The 15,544-nt window shown below is 37.7% G+C and overlaps 1 protein-coding gene across 4 annotated transcripts in view; it reads right to left on the bottom strand.

The window, feature by feature from the left end:
* Positions 1-3,971: 3,971 nt before the first annotated feature.
* Positions 3,972-15,544, bottom strand: part of LOC126975616 (uncharacterized) — a 68,089-nt gene continuing 56,516 nt past the window's right edge. For all 4 annotated transcript variants that reach the window (XM_050823595.1, XM_050823599.1, XM_050823598.1 and 1 more), the window contains exons 7-9: positions 12,879-13,000; positions 10,267-10,358; positions 3,972-6,069 (exon numbers count right to left, since the gene is read on the bottom strand). In XM_050823595.1, coding sequence (XP_050679552.1) covers positions 10,279-10,358; positions 12,879-13,000 — 202 coding nt within the window. In that variant the 3' untranslated portion in view covers positions 3,972-6,069; positions 10,267-10,278. The remainder of the gene's footprint in view (positions 6,070-10,266; positions 10,359-12,878; positions 13,001-15,544) is intronic.

Genomic DNA, 15,544 nt, shown 5'->3' with positions numbered 1-15,544 from the left:
TATCGAAACAGTTAAGAAACAACGCAACTGTTTTAGCAATCGGAAGTCCGCTCTATTCATATTAGTCTTTATGGTTGCGAAGGTAATTCCCGCCGCTTATATTATAACGCCAGAAGAATTACAAGGAATTACTGCATTTATTGAGGAAGATAATGATGGTATTTTATAAAGGTTCTTAATTTTGCAATATCGACCTAAAATTGCTGCTAATCTTCCATATCCTGAATCTGGATGCCACAATCACCATACTGGAGGTTGGATATGTAGACATCATACATATCACAGACTAGGAATGGAACACCCTCATGCTTTTTAATTATAAATGTTTACTGCACGATATTACATTGTTACCATACTTTAAGAAAAAAGAATTCCTATCAGGTCTGAGGCACACTATTTCGAATGGGTGGTGGTAGTTTATGACGTTCAATAAGTGATTTTTAATCCTATTTTGAATAAAAATATTTGAATTTTAAACTAACTATACACGAACTTCGACATTTTTCTCTCAATCATGATTCGATGTAGCACTGAGTAGTTATAATATATTTAATTTATTTGTAATATATTTTAATACCTCTGTGTTATTTTTAATTTAATAAATTGTTAAACGCAAATATCAGAATTAAAATTTAAATAGATATATAAATTAACAACTGAATTAAATGTGTTTAATTTATTTTATATAACCATTTCACACATATTTTAGCATGCGGTATTCATCTAAAAAGGTAATGCATTTAGTAATAAGATCTTTGTAACTCAGCATAATTATACATGTAATATTGTAATTACTACTGGTGAATCTAAATAAACAAATAAATTGAATAAAAGGCAATTTTTTTTTAAATTCTTCTGGAATTCTTTTTGATGTCAATCACTACCACCCACTGACCTCTTTGAGTGCTACCACCGCACCGCTTCGTTAAATATTTAAATGACGCAGTGAGAGAGACGTACTCGTTTTTTTAAAGAATGATACATATTACGGCACTATAAGAGCTTCTTAATTCGACTACTTATATCTTATATTTATATATATAAATTACGTGACATGTTGTTTGTCCGCGATGGACTCCTAAACTAATCAACGGATTTAAATGGGGATTACTTCATGGAGTGTAGTTTAGTCCAACTTGAGAGATAGGATAGTTTTTATTTCGATTTGGGACCCATATTTATTTTTATTTTCAATATTTGTTTTGTATGGACACATTTTCTATGAGAGAATTAAGTGACGCATGGTTTGACAATTCCACTGTGAAACAATTTCATAATAACAACAAGGAGCATTTTTCACGAAATAATTCTTGATGTTTGGAAATATTATTGGCAAATTCCTATATTTTTTTTATTACCTACAGTGCAACGTCTGTCGGGTCAGCTAGTATTTTTATATGAAAATACATAATATATAGCGTTTGTTTTTTCATCAAGAAAATAAGCATTTTTATACAAAAAGTGTCATTACTTAAATAAAGTTCACAATGGCCACCGGGAGGTTTTAAAGGTAAGTATTTCTCGTATGGCGAGAGTAAATCAGCCACTATAACCAACCACATGTAAAGGGAGTAAAATAGAATATTTCTCCAATCAAACTGTGATCAGTTTGATGGCGATGAAGCCGAAAGGTAGCCGTCGGAACTTCTGAATTAAAATTGAATATAAAATCACTTATTGACGTCAAAAACTACCACCCATTTGAAATAGTAGGTATGCCTCAGACCTGAGAAAAATGGGCGCAAGCAACTCATTTAGAACCTAAAGAACATATTAGAACCATATACCTACCCAAGCCGTGTTATTAGAATTTTCATTAGACGTACTCTTTCTATAGTATATGAAACCCTTTCTTTATAATGTAATGGTATGACAATACACTTATGAGGGACACCTTACTACCAAATCGATTTACTCGTAGTATACTCGTATATAGAAATTTTAATCAATATAAAGTACCTATTGTTGTAGAACCTCCTGTTTCCGCAATTAAATCACTAACGTCCATTTTGGGTTCAGTGTTGGCCAGCTACTCCAACCAGCCCAGCTCCTTCCAAAGCTCAGAACACCCCTGGGTTGTTTGCAGACTTTTTGGATACACGTCGTATAATTAACTAAAGTTTTTACTCGACCTCAGCCAAACATCCTGCACCTAGGGTTGTCCCTTACCCCGATTGTAAAAAGGTGCTTATTTCGTAGGTATAATGTTTGTGTTGTGCTGACTTGATCTTCCATAAGCAAGTGCCAAAAAAGTTACCTAATTCAACTCAAACTGAGATATACTCCCGCGAATGCCGGTGCAGTTCATTTCCCGCCCGCATCACATTGATGTTTGAATTATTTTGGCTCCAAATACAGCGCGCTGAGGTCAGGCATGTTCACATCAAACAAACGATTTTGTAACAATATCTGCTTTAATATGATAAAATAAAGCGCCAATATAAAACTTGTCTACGATTTAATTTAGATCCATACTATATTGAGAAGATTTATTATTATTATTGTGTAGTAAGTATTGGTGTAGATAATTTTATGTATTTTATTCTGCTATGCAATCGCTGTAATGCAATAATCTGATTGTTTTTTAAATCTTAATGAGATAATACTTGCTTTTAATTGAGTTTAATTAGTGTGCAAACTTTTAAAGTCATATTCGAGGTATTGCTTTTATTGCTGACGGGTTACATTGCCCGATGCGAAACTAAGTAAAGTTAAAGATAACATCTCACACATCTGTCACAGTTGCATAGCCTCCTTCTTCTGTACGACTTTTTATGCTGTGTGCTACACCCACGTTGTAATTGCACCATCCCAATTCCCAACCAAGACAACCAGTTTGTATAATAAAAGCATTGAACTTTAAATTTTATGTTTATCTTGGCCCCAACGTGTCCAATGTGAGTTTCTTAACTTTTAAATGGTGTTCTCACTGTAAATTAATGTTTAGCAAATTAAGTTACTGTTACACTTTAAGGTTTCCAGTTAAAATTCATTTAAATACAAATCACATCTTATTGACGACAGCCGAGGAGCAGTACCAACTGATCTGCGATTGTCAATACGGTTTCCGCCAAGATTGCTCAGTGGTGATTTTGTATATCTGACCCAGTAACGGATTAAGCTTAAGCGGGACCCGTAGCAAATTCTTTCAATGAACCCTTGTTATATACTGGAATAAGTCAGTTACCAAGTGTCTGACGAGGGTTGTCTCAGTAGGAAAAGTTGTAACGTTTCACGTTTTTGCCACATGAAGAAATTCAATATCTTAATAAGTCTTTCTCAAAAAATTATGCTCAGAAAGACATGAGTGGGACTGCGGGGCCCCCTTTTGCGCGGGGCCCGTAGCAATTGCTACACTTGCTATGAGGCTAATCCGGCACTGTCTGACCTATAAATTCAGTCGGAGGGAGAGGTGTTAGCGGTAAGTCTAGAAATAGTGAGTGCCTTCGATCGACTGTGGCACAAAGCGCTTATTATTTATACTTATGCTTAACTTGGGGCAAGATAATCTGTGTAAAATGTGTGTCAATATATATGTGTGTTATTTTTTAAGAAATACTTATAGCAATCCTCTTTTTCGTCTGGGCTTAAAAATACCTAACTGCTACTCCACTGATGTCACTATCCAAATCGGGTTATAATTTCAAAATACGCAGCTTAAACTGAAAAAGTGTTTACATTGCTGCCTATTGACCAATAATACTTTAAACAACTGGAGTAAACGCAGAAATGTATAGCCGTAACAGGTAGTGCGGTAGTGCAGCGGAGACCAATCCCTCTTAATCTAATATTCAGGATTTATTGTGGGATAAGATTAAAAAGCATCATGAAGCAGTAACTAATAAATTTATAAAAAAAAAATCTAGTTTCTAAAAATTCCTAAACTAGAGATTCAATATATAGAAAGCGGTCGTTTCATGTTTTCTGAGCACAGAATAAAGTTCAACAGGGATAAAATAAAACTTCATAAATTTTAACACAATTTTATTGTAAATATATTTATGTATACATACATAAATAAATGAACATTTGCCGGTACAGACTAATGTTATTCTCTCCATATCTCTACAACAATCATTTCTTTCTATCATAAAATACTTAAAATAAATTACGCCAAGGAGTTGAGACCCGTTATAATCTAAAGTAGACTAGAAAAGAGGCACACTTTTAACCATATAATAATATTAATAAACTATTTGGTATTTGAATACTATACAAACATTTACGTACATTAAACAAGCATACTCTCTCAATGTCTGAAGCAAACTCTGCCTACGCGCCTATCGGGCACTATTTTCGTTCAGTTGTGTTTCGACCGCGCTTTAAATAAAACGCCACGCAATACAAAGTAAAAATTGTGTAACTGACGTTTTTAATCATTTTGCTAATTAATTACATTTCAATTGATAAACAAAATGTTCTTGCCTCGTGTTCGCGTCCGTCTCTTTTGCACCATAATCAAACTATCAAGAACAAAATCTAATGAGCGTACACAATACATTTAGATAATAGACATGACTGCCACGTAATAAGGTGTTAATTTGGATGAATGTTTTAATCTCATATGCATAAGTTAATAACTTGAAACAAACGCAGAATTTTTTGACGACCTTTTAATAGGCGATTGGGGATATAGTAGTTTATAGTACGTCGATGTAAACAAAATAAAAAATCAAATGACTTTATACATATATTCGTACATCTCCCACATTAAAATCAAACTGCTAATAACTAAGTGAAGACACTAGTGTGTAAGAAATACTGTGATTGGGTGAACTCCTTTACAATTGAAAATCCTGACGCACAACCATTTACAGAGTTATTTAAAAGTAAAAAAATACTAATTTGATAACATATTTCACTAAGTAGCAAAATCGTGTTGTGGCATAAGAAAATCAAAGAGAGGGACACCGCTTTCCTTCATAGCGCACCCCAACTTTGTTGATCCTTCTAGTCGTCGCGTAGACTATTTGTATTAATTATAGCATAAATTTTCTAGATGTTAAATCTTTTGTCTTTAAAAAGGTTATTATTCTCTGTCACCATATCTTATGAGAAATGGCATTATTGAGTCTAGTAAGTGCAGCTCATAGATTATAGGAAAAAACTGGAGTATTAGAATGTTTTATATTATAATTGCATCCAAAGAATTATTAACAGGACCCTTGGACATTATTTTATGCTTCCGTTGTCCGAACATCCGTACGTCTGTCTCAACGGGCTGTAAATCATAGCAAAAAAATAAAATATAGACAGCAAATCCCGAAAATTAAAAAAAATGTAGATAATGCTAATTGGGACCATAATATAAATCTTAAATTAAGTATATACTAGTAACTTACGAGTATCAACATCCGTTGATCACGAGAACATTTAACTAATAGTAAAATAGAACAGATCAAAACTCCTTGAGCGTGGTATATTTAACTATGATTCGATTAGAAAAATATCTATGTCTTCGTTCAATGAAAAAATATGAAACTTCAATCGGACATTTGCGAATACTCTAGAACTCAAATTGAAATATTAAGGCTGGGCTGCACCAAATTACTTAAGCAATATCAAACATGTTAAAGTGCTGGTGAAGCAAAAATGTGTTGCAGCATTTGACACCTTTTAAATGACGTCATAGCTCTAGCTGCTAACCGTCCAATCTTCGCCGATTAAATCTATTGTTAATGTTAAATAGCTAACTAGCAACCTGTCAGAAGTTTCAGATAAATATTCAATATTGAATTGTTTTTAACTTTAATAGTTAAAGTCAAGGAATACGATGGTTCAACTTATTAGTATCATGTACTGTAAACATGGATGTTACTGTAAACGTTAAATTTAACTTAAACCTTAACAATAATATTTAATATAAGTTAATATGATGCAACGTTATGTTCAGTAGAGCCGCCACGACTTTTTCTGCCACTAAAGTCTGTCATAAAAGGTAAGAACAAATTGTGTCCGAGAGTTTTATATTGCTTCATCTACATTACGCTAAATATTATACTATTTGTTGTTTGAGAGCGAAATCGTTGCTGGGTGACGTCATCGAACGGATCCAGGGCTTTGTCAAACCTGGAAATTACATGTTTCTAATAAGACCAACATCGAAATGAAAATTTGTCCACCATAGTTGTGATTTATTAATTATTGAATTGTACCAATATTCATTTTTTCTTATGAAGCCATAATTGCAGCATTCAAAAAACGCACTCAATACTGGAGATACAGGTTTGAATCGCGTCTAATCGCCTTTATAGTTTATACAAGAATGACATATAAATTTAATATCGTACTATCAGAATTGAGGGAAAACACTTCAAACAATAAAAAATTTTATGTAATATATATGTAATTTATTAAAAGACCAATTGATATTTAGTTATAATAATATAATTATTTGAATAATTGTTATCGTTATAATAAGCCTAGGTTTCACAACCATACCTTAATATTGGATTTGTGAAGCCTGGACACTTACACAAAACGAGGAGACCAAACTACTTGTACATAACGGAAGATCATACGCAAGATCTTGGGACCCACCCTATCTGAAAATGGGGAAGTGATAGTGCGCAAAAATGCCGAGATTTCAGAAGACCTCATGATGGTTGAGCCCAACATTATTGGAGAAGTTAAGTTCCATCGTCATCGCTGGCTCGGTCAGGTAGAAAGCATGGGAGAGGATTTTGGAATGCGAAACGCATGCTAGGGACTAGTAGAAGGCAAAACAATTTGTTATTTTAAAGTGATCACCCTCACTTCTGGGATGGATCACACAAATTAAATTTATAACCAAAAATTATGAACGATGCGGAACTCGAACCCGCGTTAATATAAGAAATTGTTTAGATTTGAAAGAGCGACATCTCAAGTCAATTTCCTAATATGCAATTATTGGGGTTGAGCAGGTTATCAACTTACTGTAAAGTAGATGCAGATGTCCTGCAGATGGAGCCAGGATCTAAGAGTTGAACAGGACATACCAAGATTTACGACCTATGCGTACTCGAAAAAATGGCTCCAGTGGTAAGAGCGTTCGGACTTTTATTTGTATAAGTGGAGCACTGTCGTGCCAGAAGCCAAGTGCCACTTTGAGTCGCTACACCGCAGGAGTAAGTAAATACAGTGCTCCGAAATTATTTTTTTTTTTTTCTTCTTTTGGCCGAAATTAATAATGCGCATACAGATCTTCGCTAATGGGCGTATTCCCGGAAACACCCGAATCATTCAATCGTAAGAGCCCTAAACAATGCACTTGCATTTTGCACCCTGTGCGAAAGAAATAGGAGTCAAATCATGTGTTCACAATACGAAAACAAATCGGGCGGTCGGCTGTGGTAGCCGGTCAGTCAGTCGTCTTTAAGTATTGGTGCCGACTGCACGTGTTCAGTCTATGTGGAATTATATAGAGCTCCTATTACACACCCCTCTCGTTATTATTATTGTAATATAATTCTACTAAATTATGCAAAAGTAATGCATTTTACAACTCTATATAGATATCGTCTCCCGACGGTCGGGAAATACGACCGTTGCCGAAAAGTGGCGAAGATCTGTATTCGCATTATTAATTTGGGAGCACTGTAAGTATAATAAGCCTAGGCAACAAAGAATATAATATAAAGTGGCATCGCTCATCATTACTTCTCCTACGCGATTATTAATTATGTTTGCCTCCTCTTATATAAAAAAATGTGCAACAACACACATCGGTACCACACGTATGAGAAATACAAATAGTGAGTCAACTCACTTTGTTCTGCCGCTATCCTACTTCAACGCTGTCTCGTGGGATATTGGTATGAACTAGAGTTGAGGTTGTTGAGGCACAGCCATATATAGCACATGAGGTGAGCAAAGTTGTGTAGTGACACAAATAAATACGAGTACCGACTTGCAATGGAATGAATCGGTACGAACGCAGACGGCGCTCTCCTTTATTGCGCACCCCATCGTTGCTCCGTCTTGTGACCGAGTTGAGACTTTTATTTACTACACATTACACATATATGGCAGAACTGTGTGCAATTAAAATCTGTACTAAACTAATGACAAACTCTTTAAGTCAATCGAAAAGCGACGTTGTTGGCGAAAACTCATATTATTAGTACCTATTTTCTGTAATGGTTTCCATGAAAAGACAAAGCCTGCAAAGACAATGAAATGTCGGAGTAGGTAAAAAGTTTTTCTTTAAAAATAAACGTAAAGAAATGTTTTGTATAGAATTATTCTTTACAAAGTGTTTTATTTGATAGTATTCTTTTTTTACTATAGGTACTGCTGTAATTGCTATTACATTATTTTATCTATAGGCTGGGCTTATAATGTTTTGAAGCGTCAGCGGTGCGATAAGTAGAACCGAACCTCTCACCACGATGTCCCCGGTTCGGTCCTCGCCCGTCACTTACCCTATGTGGAAAGGCTATCCAATGCATATGTACGATTATTTAACACTAAGTTCGGCAACTTTGATCATTTATACGTCTAGATATACTATGAAAGCTGTGAAAACAAAATTGAGTTTGGAATTAACCATTATTATGAGCAATGCACGCACACTAACACAGAATGTCATACAAATCGCGAGTATAAGACGTAGCTTGTCACGCACACTAAAGTAATAAGCCAGGCATATTTTCATCGGTTCTCTAGCAGCAAGCTGCTCTATCTAGACGTATAAATTATCTAAGGTCAACAACTCTATTGTGATTTCTCGGGTATTGAGAATATGAGCCGCGGTAATCATATACCATCAGGTGACCTTTATGTATGCACGATTGTCCTCCTGTTCAATAAAAAAAAGAACAAAATATGTAGAAATTCGTTGCGTTCCACGCCAAAAGGTATCCCATTCAATTTTTTTATTTCAAAAAAGGGTTTAAAATCGGCATTCCCATCGGAACTAAAGTAAACTTCCACCTATAGGGATACTATTCATGTGGGAGAAATGTTACGGCTGGTTTGGGCAAAGGATACATACAGATCTGATTATGGTCGCAATGTTAGAGGAGACAAGTCATTCTAACATTCAGATCGGGGCAATTTTTGGCAGTTGGTGATGTAATATGTAATGACTTACACATACTCGTAAGTGGCAACAGTAGCGTATGGGTCACCTGATGTTAAGTGATCACCGCCGCCCACGTTCTCTTAAATGATCTTTATCACTTTATTATAAGTAATAAATTTAATATATTGTTATTACAATAAAATTGTTTATTTCTTTAACAAAGAGTAGTTAAAAACTTGGGGCAGGTGTTTCCCGTTAAGCTTATCGCCTGTGTTGGGACACCAAAGGAATCACATGAACGTTGCCGGCCTTTAAGAAAGGTGTACGCGCTTTTTTTGAAGGTACCCATGTGGTATCGTCCCGGACCGCACAGTAGAGGAACGCCACACATCCAGATGGTGGGGAGGAGATCCTAATTTTTGGCACGTCGTGCGATGATAGAATTCAGCGGCAGGAATCAGGTGAAACAGTTCTTTGGAACACTCTTCGTGATAAATGCGGTAAAAGTGGTGCTCTGTGAACGGCGTGCGTGCGTACGCGTTGCGTAGAGACGTCGCTTCATTGTGTGTCTTCTACCGCATTTATCACGGGGAGTGTTCCGAAGAACTGTTTAACCTGATTCCTGCCGCCGAATTCCACCTTCGCACGACACGCCACAAGTTAGGATATCATCCCCACCATCTGGATGTATGGCGGTCCTCCACAATGCGGTTTTCAAGGAGTTTTCTTCCTCGTACTACAAAGCTGTGGAATGAGCTTCCTTGTGCGGTGTTTCCGGGACGATACGACATGGGTACCTTCAAAAAAAGCGCGTACACCTTCCTTAAAGGCCTGCAACGCTCCTGTGATTCCTCTGGTGTTGCAAGAGAATGTGGGCGGCGGTGATCATTTAACAACAGGAGACCCGTACGCTCGTTTGTCCTCCTATTCCATAAAAAAAAAGACCATGCCTTGCCCGCACTGCGAATAAAATCGCGCTTTTATGTCAGTTTCTAACATACACAAAAAAAAAACTTTTTCGCGTCTCATTTCCGTGATGTGCGTGCAATTTAATGAAATTTTTTTTTTCATTCACACTATTCTGCGGAATAAACCGTATGGTTAAAATTCGTTGTGCAGGCTTTACAAGATCGCCGAAGAAGGTTGGATGAGGGCAGCGCAGGACCGATCGTCATGGCGATCTTTGGAAGAGGCCTTTGTCCAGCAGTGAACGTCTCCAGTTAAAATGATGATGTTGTGTACAGGTGAAGGTGTAATACCGTCAGGTGATGTCAAGTGTCGGTGAGCGAGTGGTTGGCGAGTGAGCCGTCCCAAGCCGCCTCCTTGTGAAGCGCCGCTTGACGTTTCTTCTCTGAAACGGACAAACACGCAATGTTACTTAGTATTTAGTACAAATACATATACAAAACTTATTGACGTGTAGTATTGTTACTGGATTTAACATTTTTACAAAGTCAAATAGTTTTTTTCAAGTAGGCTTATAAAACCCTTTTGGAATCATTAATTGCTTTTACAACCACCGATGTCAAAACTTGCGAATTGCCAAAAGCGCGTACACCTTTCTAAAACGACAGCAACTCTTGTGTGATTCTTTGATTGTTGCGTCAATCCAGGTGGTGGTTATCAATTATCAGCAAGTCGCACGTATGATGCTCGTTGGTCAGTCACCCTCTACCACAAATAAATAAATATCTATTTATTTTAAAAAGAACACATGTCTTAATTCGGCTAATGTGATATTCATTACGTGGTTTTCATGCTCATTTTGTTCGAGTTTTATAGAGAACTTTATGGGGCGATTTCTAAACGATTAAATTAGAAATTAGAAATTTATACCCGACGAACATGGTGAACGTAGAATTATAGAAATTATAATAAAACTAAATTCGAATATCAGTATTCAATATCACTTATTGAACGTCAAAAACTATCCATTCGAATTAATATGTCTCAGACCTGAGAAGAACGGGCGTAAGATACTCAGCAGGTATTATTTTTGGTCGTAACGAGACTTAACACCATGGTTGTGGGTTCAATGAAGAATCCAGAGCTTCTTTGTATTGGGTGAGGCGTATCACTTACAACCGAGTGAGTCTCTTGATAAAAAAAAAACATATATGATTGATAGATAGATTAGGCCAGGGGTGCTCAAACGGTCGATCGCGAGTGCTTTTTGAGTAGATCTTGAGAAAAAAATCCGGTATAATAAACTGAAATCGGTAATTACGTACCATCTTATGAAAAGTATGCTCAGGACATGCAGTGTCACGCTTCAACATCCAAAGTCACTATTTAGTTGAACTTAGAACTTTAGAACGCGTTTGTTTTGTAAGAACCAATAAACTCGCAATTTTGAATAATAATTATGAGATTTTTCATTAACATTTAAGAGCAAACCTACACTTACATTGACTAAAATATGCATATTTTGCGCAAAACTAATATCTATGTCATCGTGACACTCTACCTAGACGACAATCACCGCTCTTCGAGAACACTTCCCTTAAAGCCTCGCCTAGTATCGGAATACTGGGTCTCGAAATCTCGAGCGATTGCCAATTCTGTGGCCAACTGGAGGGCAAAGCCAAATTGGCTTCGAAGAAACTGGGCGTCACAAATAGAGGACGGCAATACTTCAAGCCGGCCCACATTCTAGCGCTCTACAAAGCGCAGGTCCGGCCTCACATGGAGTATTGCTGTCATCTCTGGTCTGGCGCACCCCAGTATCAGCTCGATCTATTTGACCGCGTGCAACGCAGAGCAGCTCGAATTGTCGGGGACCTAGCGCTCTGTGAACGGCTGGATCACTTAGCGTTGCGTAGAGACGTCGCTTCATTGTGTGTCTTCTACCGCATTTATCACGGGGAGTGTTCCGAAGAGCTGTTCAACCTGATTCCTGCCGCCGAATTTCACCTTCGCACGACACGCCACAAGTTACGATATCATCCTCACCATCTGGATGTGTGGCGGTCCTCCACAGTGCGGTTTTCAAGGAGCTTTCTTCCACGTACTACGAAGCTGTGGAATGAGCTTCCTTGTGCGGTGTTTCCGGGACGATACGACATGGGTACCTTCAAGAAAAGCGCGTACATCTTCCTTAAAGGCCGGCAACGCTCTTGTGATTCCTCTGGTGTTGCAAGAGAATGTGGGCGGCGGTGATCACTTAATACCAGGTGACCCGTACGCTCGTTTGTCCTCCTATTACATAAAAAAAAGCAGTTCAAGCTTGAGCACCCCTGGATTAGGCTTTCAATTAGATTTATTGTTGTGGGTCCATTCCATTCTGAGTGGGATCTGATTATACAATAAATTTTGGTTAAGATCCAACGGTAGACCAGCGTTGGTTTTCAAACCAGCAAACATGCTGAGTTGGGACCATTTTTGTAACGAATAGTATAAATTTCAGTTTTTAAGTTATTTAAGTCTTTTGTATTTATCTGTACCTACTATAAGTTTCAAAATAAACATTTTTCTTTCATTCTATATCGTAGTGTCTGCAAAGCCTTCTTTACCAGTGGGAGGCTCCTTTGCACAGGTTGCCGGATAGATTATGGGTACCACATCGGCGCCTATTTCTGCCGTGAAGCATTAATGTGTAAACATTACTATGTTTCGGTCTGAAGGGCGCCGTAACTAGTGAAATTACTGGACAAATGAGACTTAACATCTTGTCTCAAGGTGACGAGCGCAATCGTAGTGCCGCACAGAATTTTTGGATTTTTCAAGAATCCCGAGCGGCACTGCATTGTAACCGGCATGGCGTATTACCATCAGCTGAACGTACTGCTAGTCTTGTCCCTTTCGGGGACGAGGTTTTTTGCTTATTTATGAAAATAATAACAAAAAGCCTCGTCTGTGTCACACAAGTTACCTCTGGCCAGCGAGATGAGTCTCCTCTCCTCGGCCCGTTCCTGTCGCGCGGTGCTCAATCGCACGCCCAGCGCTCCGGATACCAACCGACGTGCTAACGCCGTGCAAGTCTCCGGCCGCTGTCTGTAACCACAACGAAATAACATAAACAAACATTTAAGAGCACACATTCAAAAGAAACTGAAGCGTGAAGGCGTGGCCTCACCGCCTTATGTACCAGTGGGAGGCTTCCTTACCTGCACAGGATGCCGGCTAGATAATGGGTGCCACAACGGCGCCTATCTCTGCATGAGTAATGTGTAAGCATTAAGGTTCCGTACCAGACGTGCTCAGTACTAGCACGAAAGCATGCTTTTATTGAGCATGTGCTCATTAGTAGCACGTGTGTACTGTAATGAGCATACTTACTTAGAGCGTGCTTAAAAATCAACCGACGTTTGATTTTCGAGCACGCTACCTGAGGCGCGGGTAAAAGGGGACGTGCTCCGAGCGTGTCTGAACAGGTTTGCTTATTAGCATGCTATTATCGATTTGATCTCGATCCGCGGCGGGCGACTATGATTATTTTATTGAGTTTTGTATGGATATCACTGTCACTATATCTTTGTACATCCATTTTGTCCCAAGAGCCTGGTGCCAAATAGCAGCACGTCTGTCCGGTACGTTTGCTTTGAGCATGCTTATTTATGAGTATGCTTAAGCAAGCATGCTTATTGCTGGCAAATGTGAACAGTTGCATGAGCATGCTAACTTTAAGCATACTAACAAGCACGCTTTTTTTGAGCACGTCTGTCCGTACCTTAAGGTGCTCATTACTAGCACGAAAGCATGCTTTTATTGAGCATGTGCTCATTAGTAGCACGTTCTCATTAGTAGCACGTGTGTACTGTAATGAGCATACTTATTTAGAGCGTGCTTAAAAATCAACTGACGTTTGATTTTCGAGCATGCTACCTGAGGCGCGGGTAGAAGGGGGCGTGCTCTGAGCGTGTCTGAACAGGTTTGCTTATTAGCATGCTATTATCGATTTGATCTCGATCTGCGGTGGTCGACTGTTTTTGCGTCAAATTATAATAAAAACGAAATTTAACCCTCAATATGTCGCGTTGGGGAGAAGAAAAAACTTTGCTGTTTGTGTCACATTATCGAAGTTACGAATGTCTGTGGAACACGCATTCTCCTTTATCTATACTAATATTATAAAGCTGCAGTGTTTGTTTGTTTGTTTGAACGCGCTAATCTCTGGTACTACTGGTCCGATTTGAATGATTCTTTCAGTGTTGGGTAGTCCATTTATCGAGGAAGGCTATAGGCTATGACTTTTTTTTTCAAAATTAGGGATCCGTAATAAAATTACTGTTTTGTAACACAAGGTCTAAAATCTAAAACCTATTTTTGCGTGCGCTGCAAAAACTATTGACAATAGAACAAAATGATGTACAGGCTATAATATAGGCAATATTTTATTACTTATAAAACTATCGCGTGAATTATACTTTATATGGCAAAACAACGTTTGCCGGGTCAGCTAGTATAAAAATAATATTGCACGAAATGCTTATTAATGAGTATGCTTAACCTTTCCGCATCAGCGCGCTCCGGATCTCGCTGTACACTATAGATCGGCAAGCTTCCGGAATTTTCGCGGCATTTTCCCCGTGTGTATTATTTTACGTGTAGTTATAAAATGCTTATAACTAGGGTGATTTGAGTGACTGTCACTGAAAGCTATTGAAACAAGCTATAAGACCATGTATAAATTATTCATATTGTCTTTCTTTTTTATTTCACAAAGACTTTTCATTCGAAAAAAAGTGTAAAAATAGGTATATTTTAAAATAAATATTGTTATTATTGTTAATTACTTGTTTTATTTATTTCCTTTTATGTTTTTGTAATGAATAGTATATGTTAATTATAAAATTAAGCTTAAATCTCCACAAAGAACGATCTTCGTGTAAAGTCTTGATAACGACCGCTCGCTGCGCCGGCCGGGAACAAGTGGACACATAAGTGCTTTGTCCGTAAAGCTATGACGTCGAATATTGGTGGCCTTGAATCGTAACGGATCGAAATATGTTTGGGAATTCACTCGTTCATAACTGCGTAGGCAAATAAACCATCTTGTACACCTAATAAGGGTGAAAACTGGATGAGGTAAAAGAGTGCCCCGCGGCACAGCCGCTCTCATTGTTTTTTGAATTACCAGTGCCAGCGGGCACGGCTGATGCGGAAAGGTTAAGCAAAAGCATGCTTATTGCTGGCAAATGTGAACAGTTGCATGAGCATGCTAACTTTAAGCATTCTTAAAAGCACGTTTTTTTTGAGCACGACTGTCCGTACCTTTATTGTGTTTCGATCTGAAGGGCGCCGTCGCTATTGAAATTACTGGACAAATGAGACTTAACATTTTATGTATCAAGGTGACGAGCGCAATTGTAGTGCCGTTCAGAGTTTTTGGGTTTTTCACGAATACTGAGCGGCACTGTATTGGATTACAGGGCGTATCAATTACCATCAGCTGAACGTCCTGCTCGTCTCGTCTATAAGTATAAGTAGTAGTATCTTTTAGTACAATCAACAAGTGCGCAAAATAGTTAAATATGATAAACGTGAATTTGTTATAAAATAAATAAAATAACAAAAAAATTAAACCATTGAAAAAAA

Source organism: Leptidea sinapis, chromosome 36 (genome assembly GCF_905404315.1).
Source record: "Leptidea sinapis chromosome 36, ilLepSina1.1, whole genome shotgun sequence".
Taxonomy (NCBI): Eukaryota; Metazoa; Arthropoda; class Insecta; order Lepidoptera; family Pieridae; genus Leptidea; species Leptidea sinapis.
The sequence above is the reverse complement of the archived record's forward strand: the minus strand, read 5'-3'. Positions and strand labels throughout refer to the sequence as shown.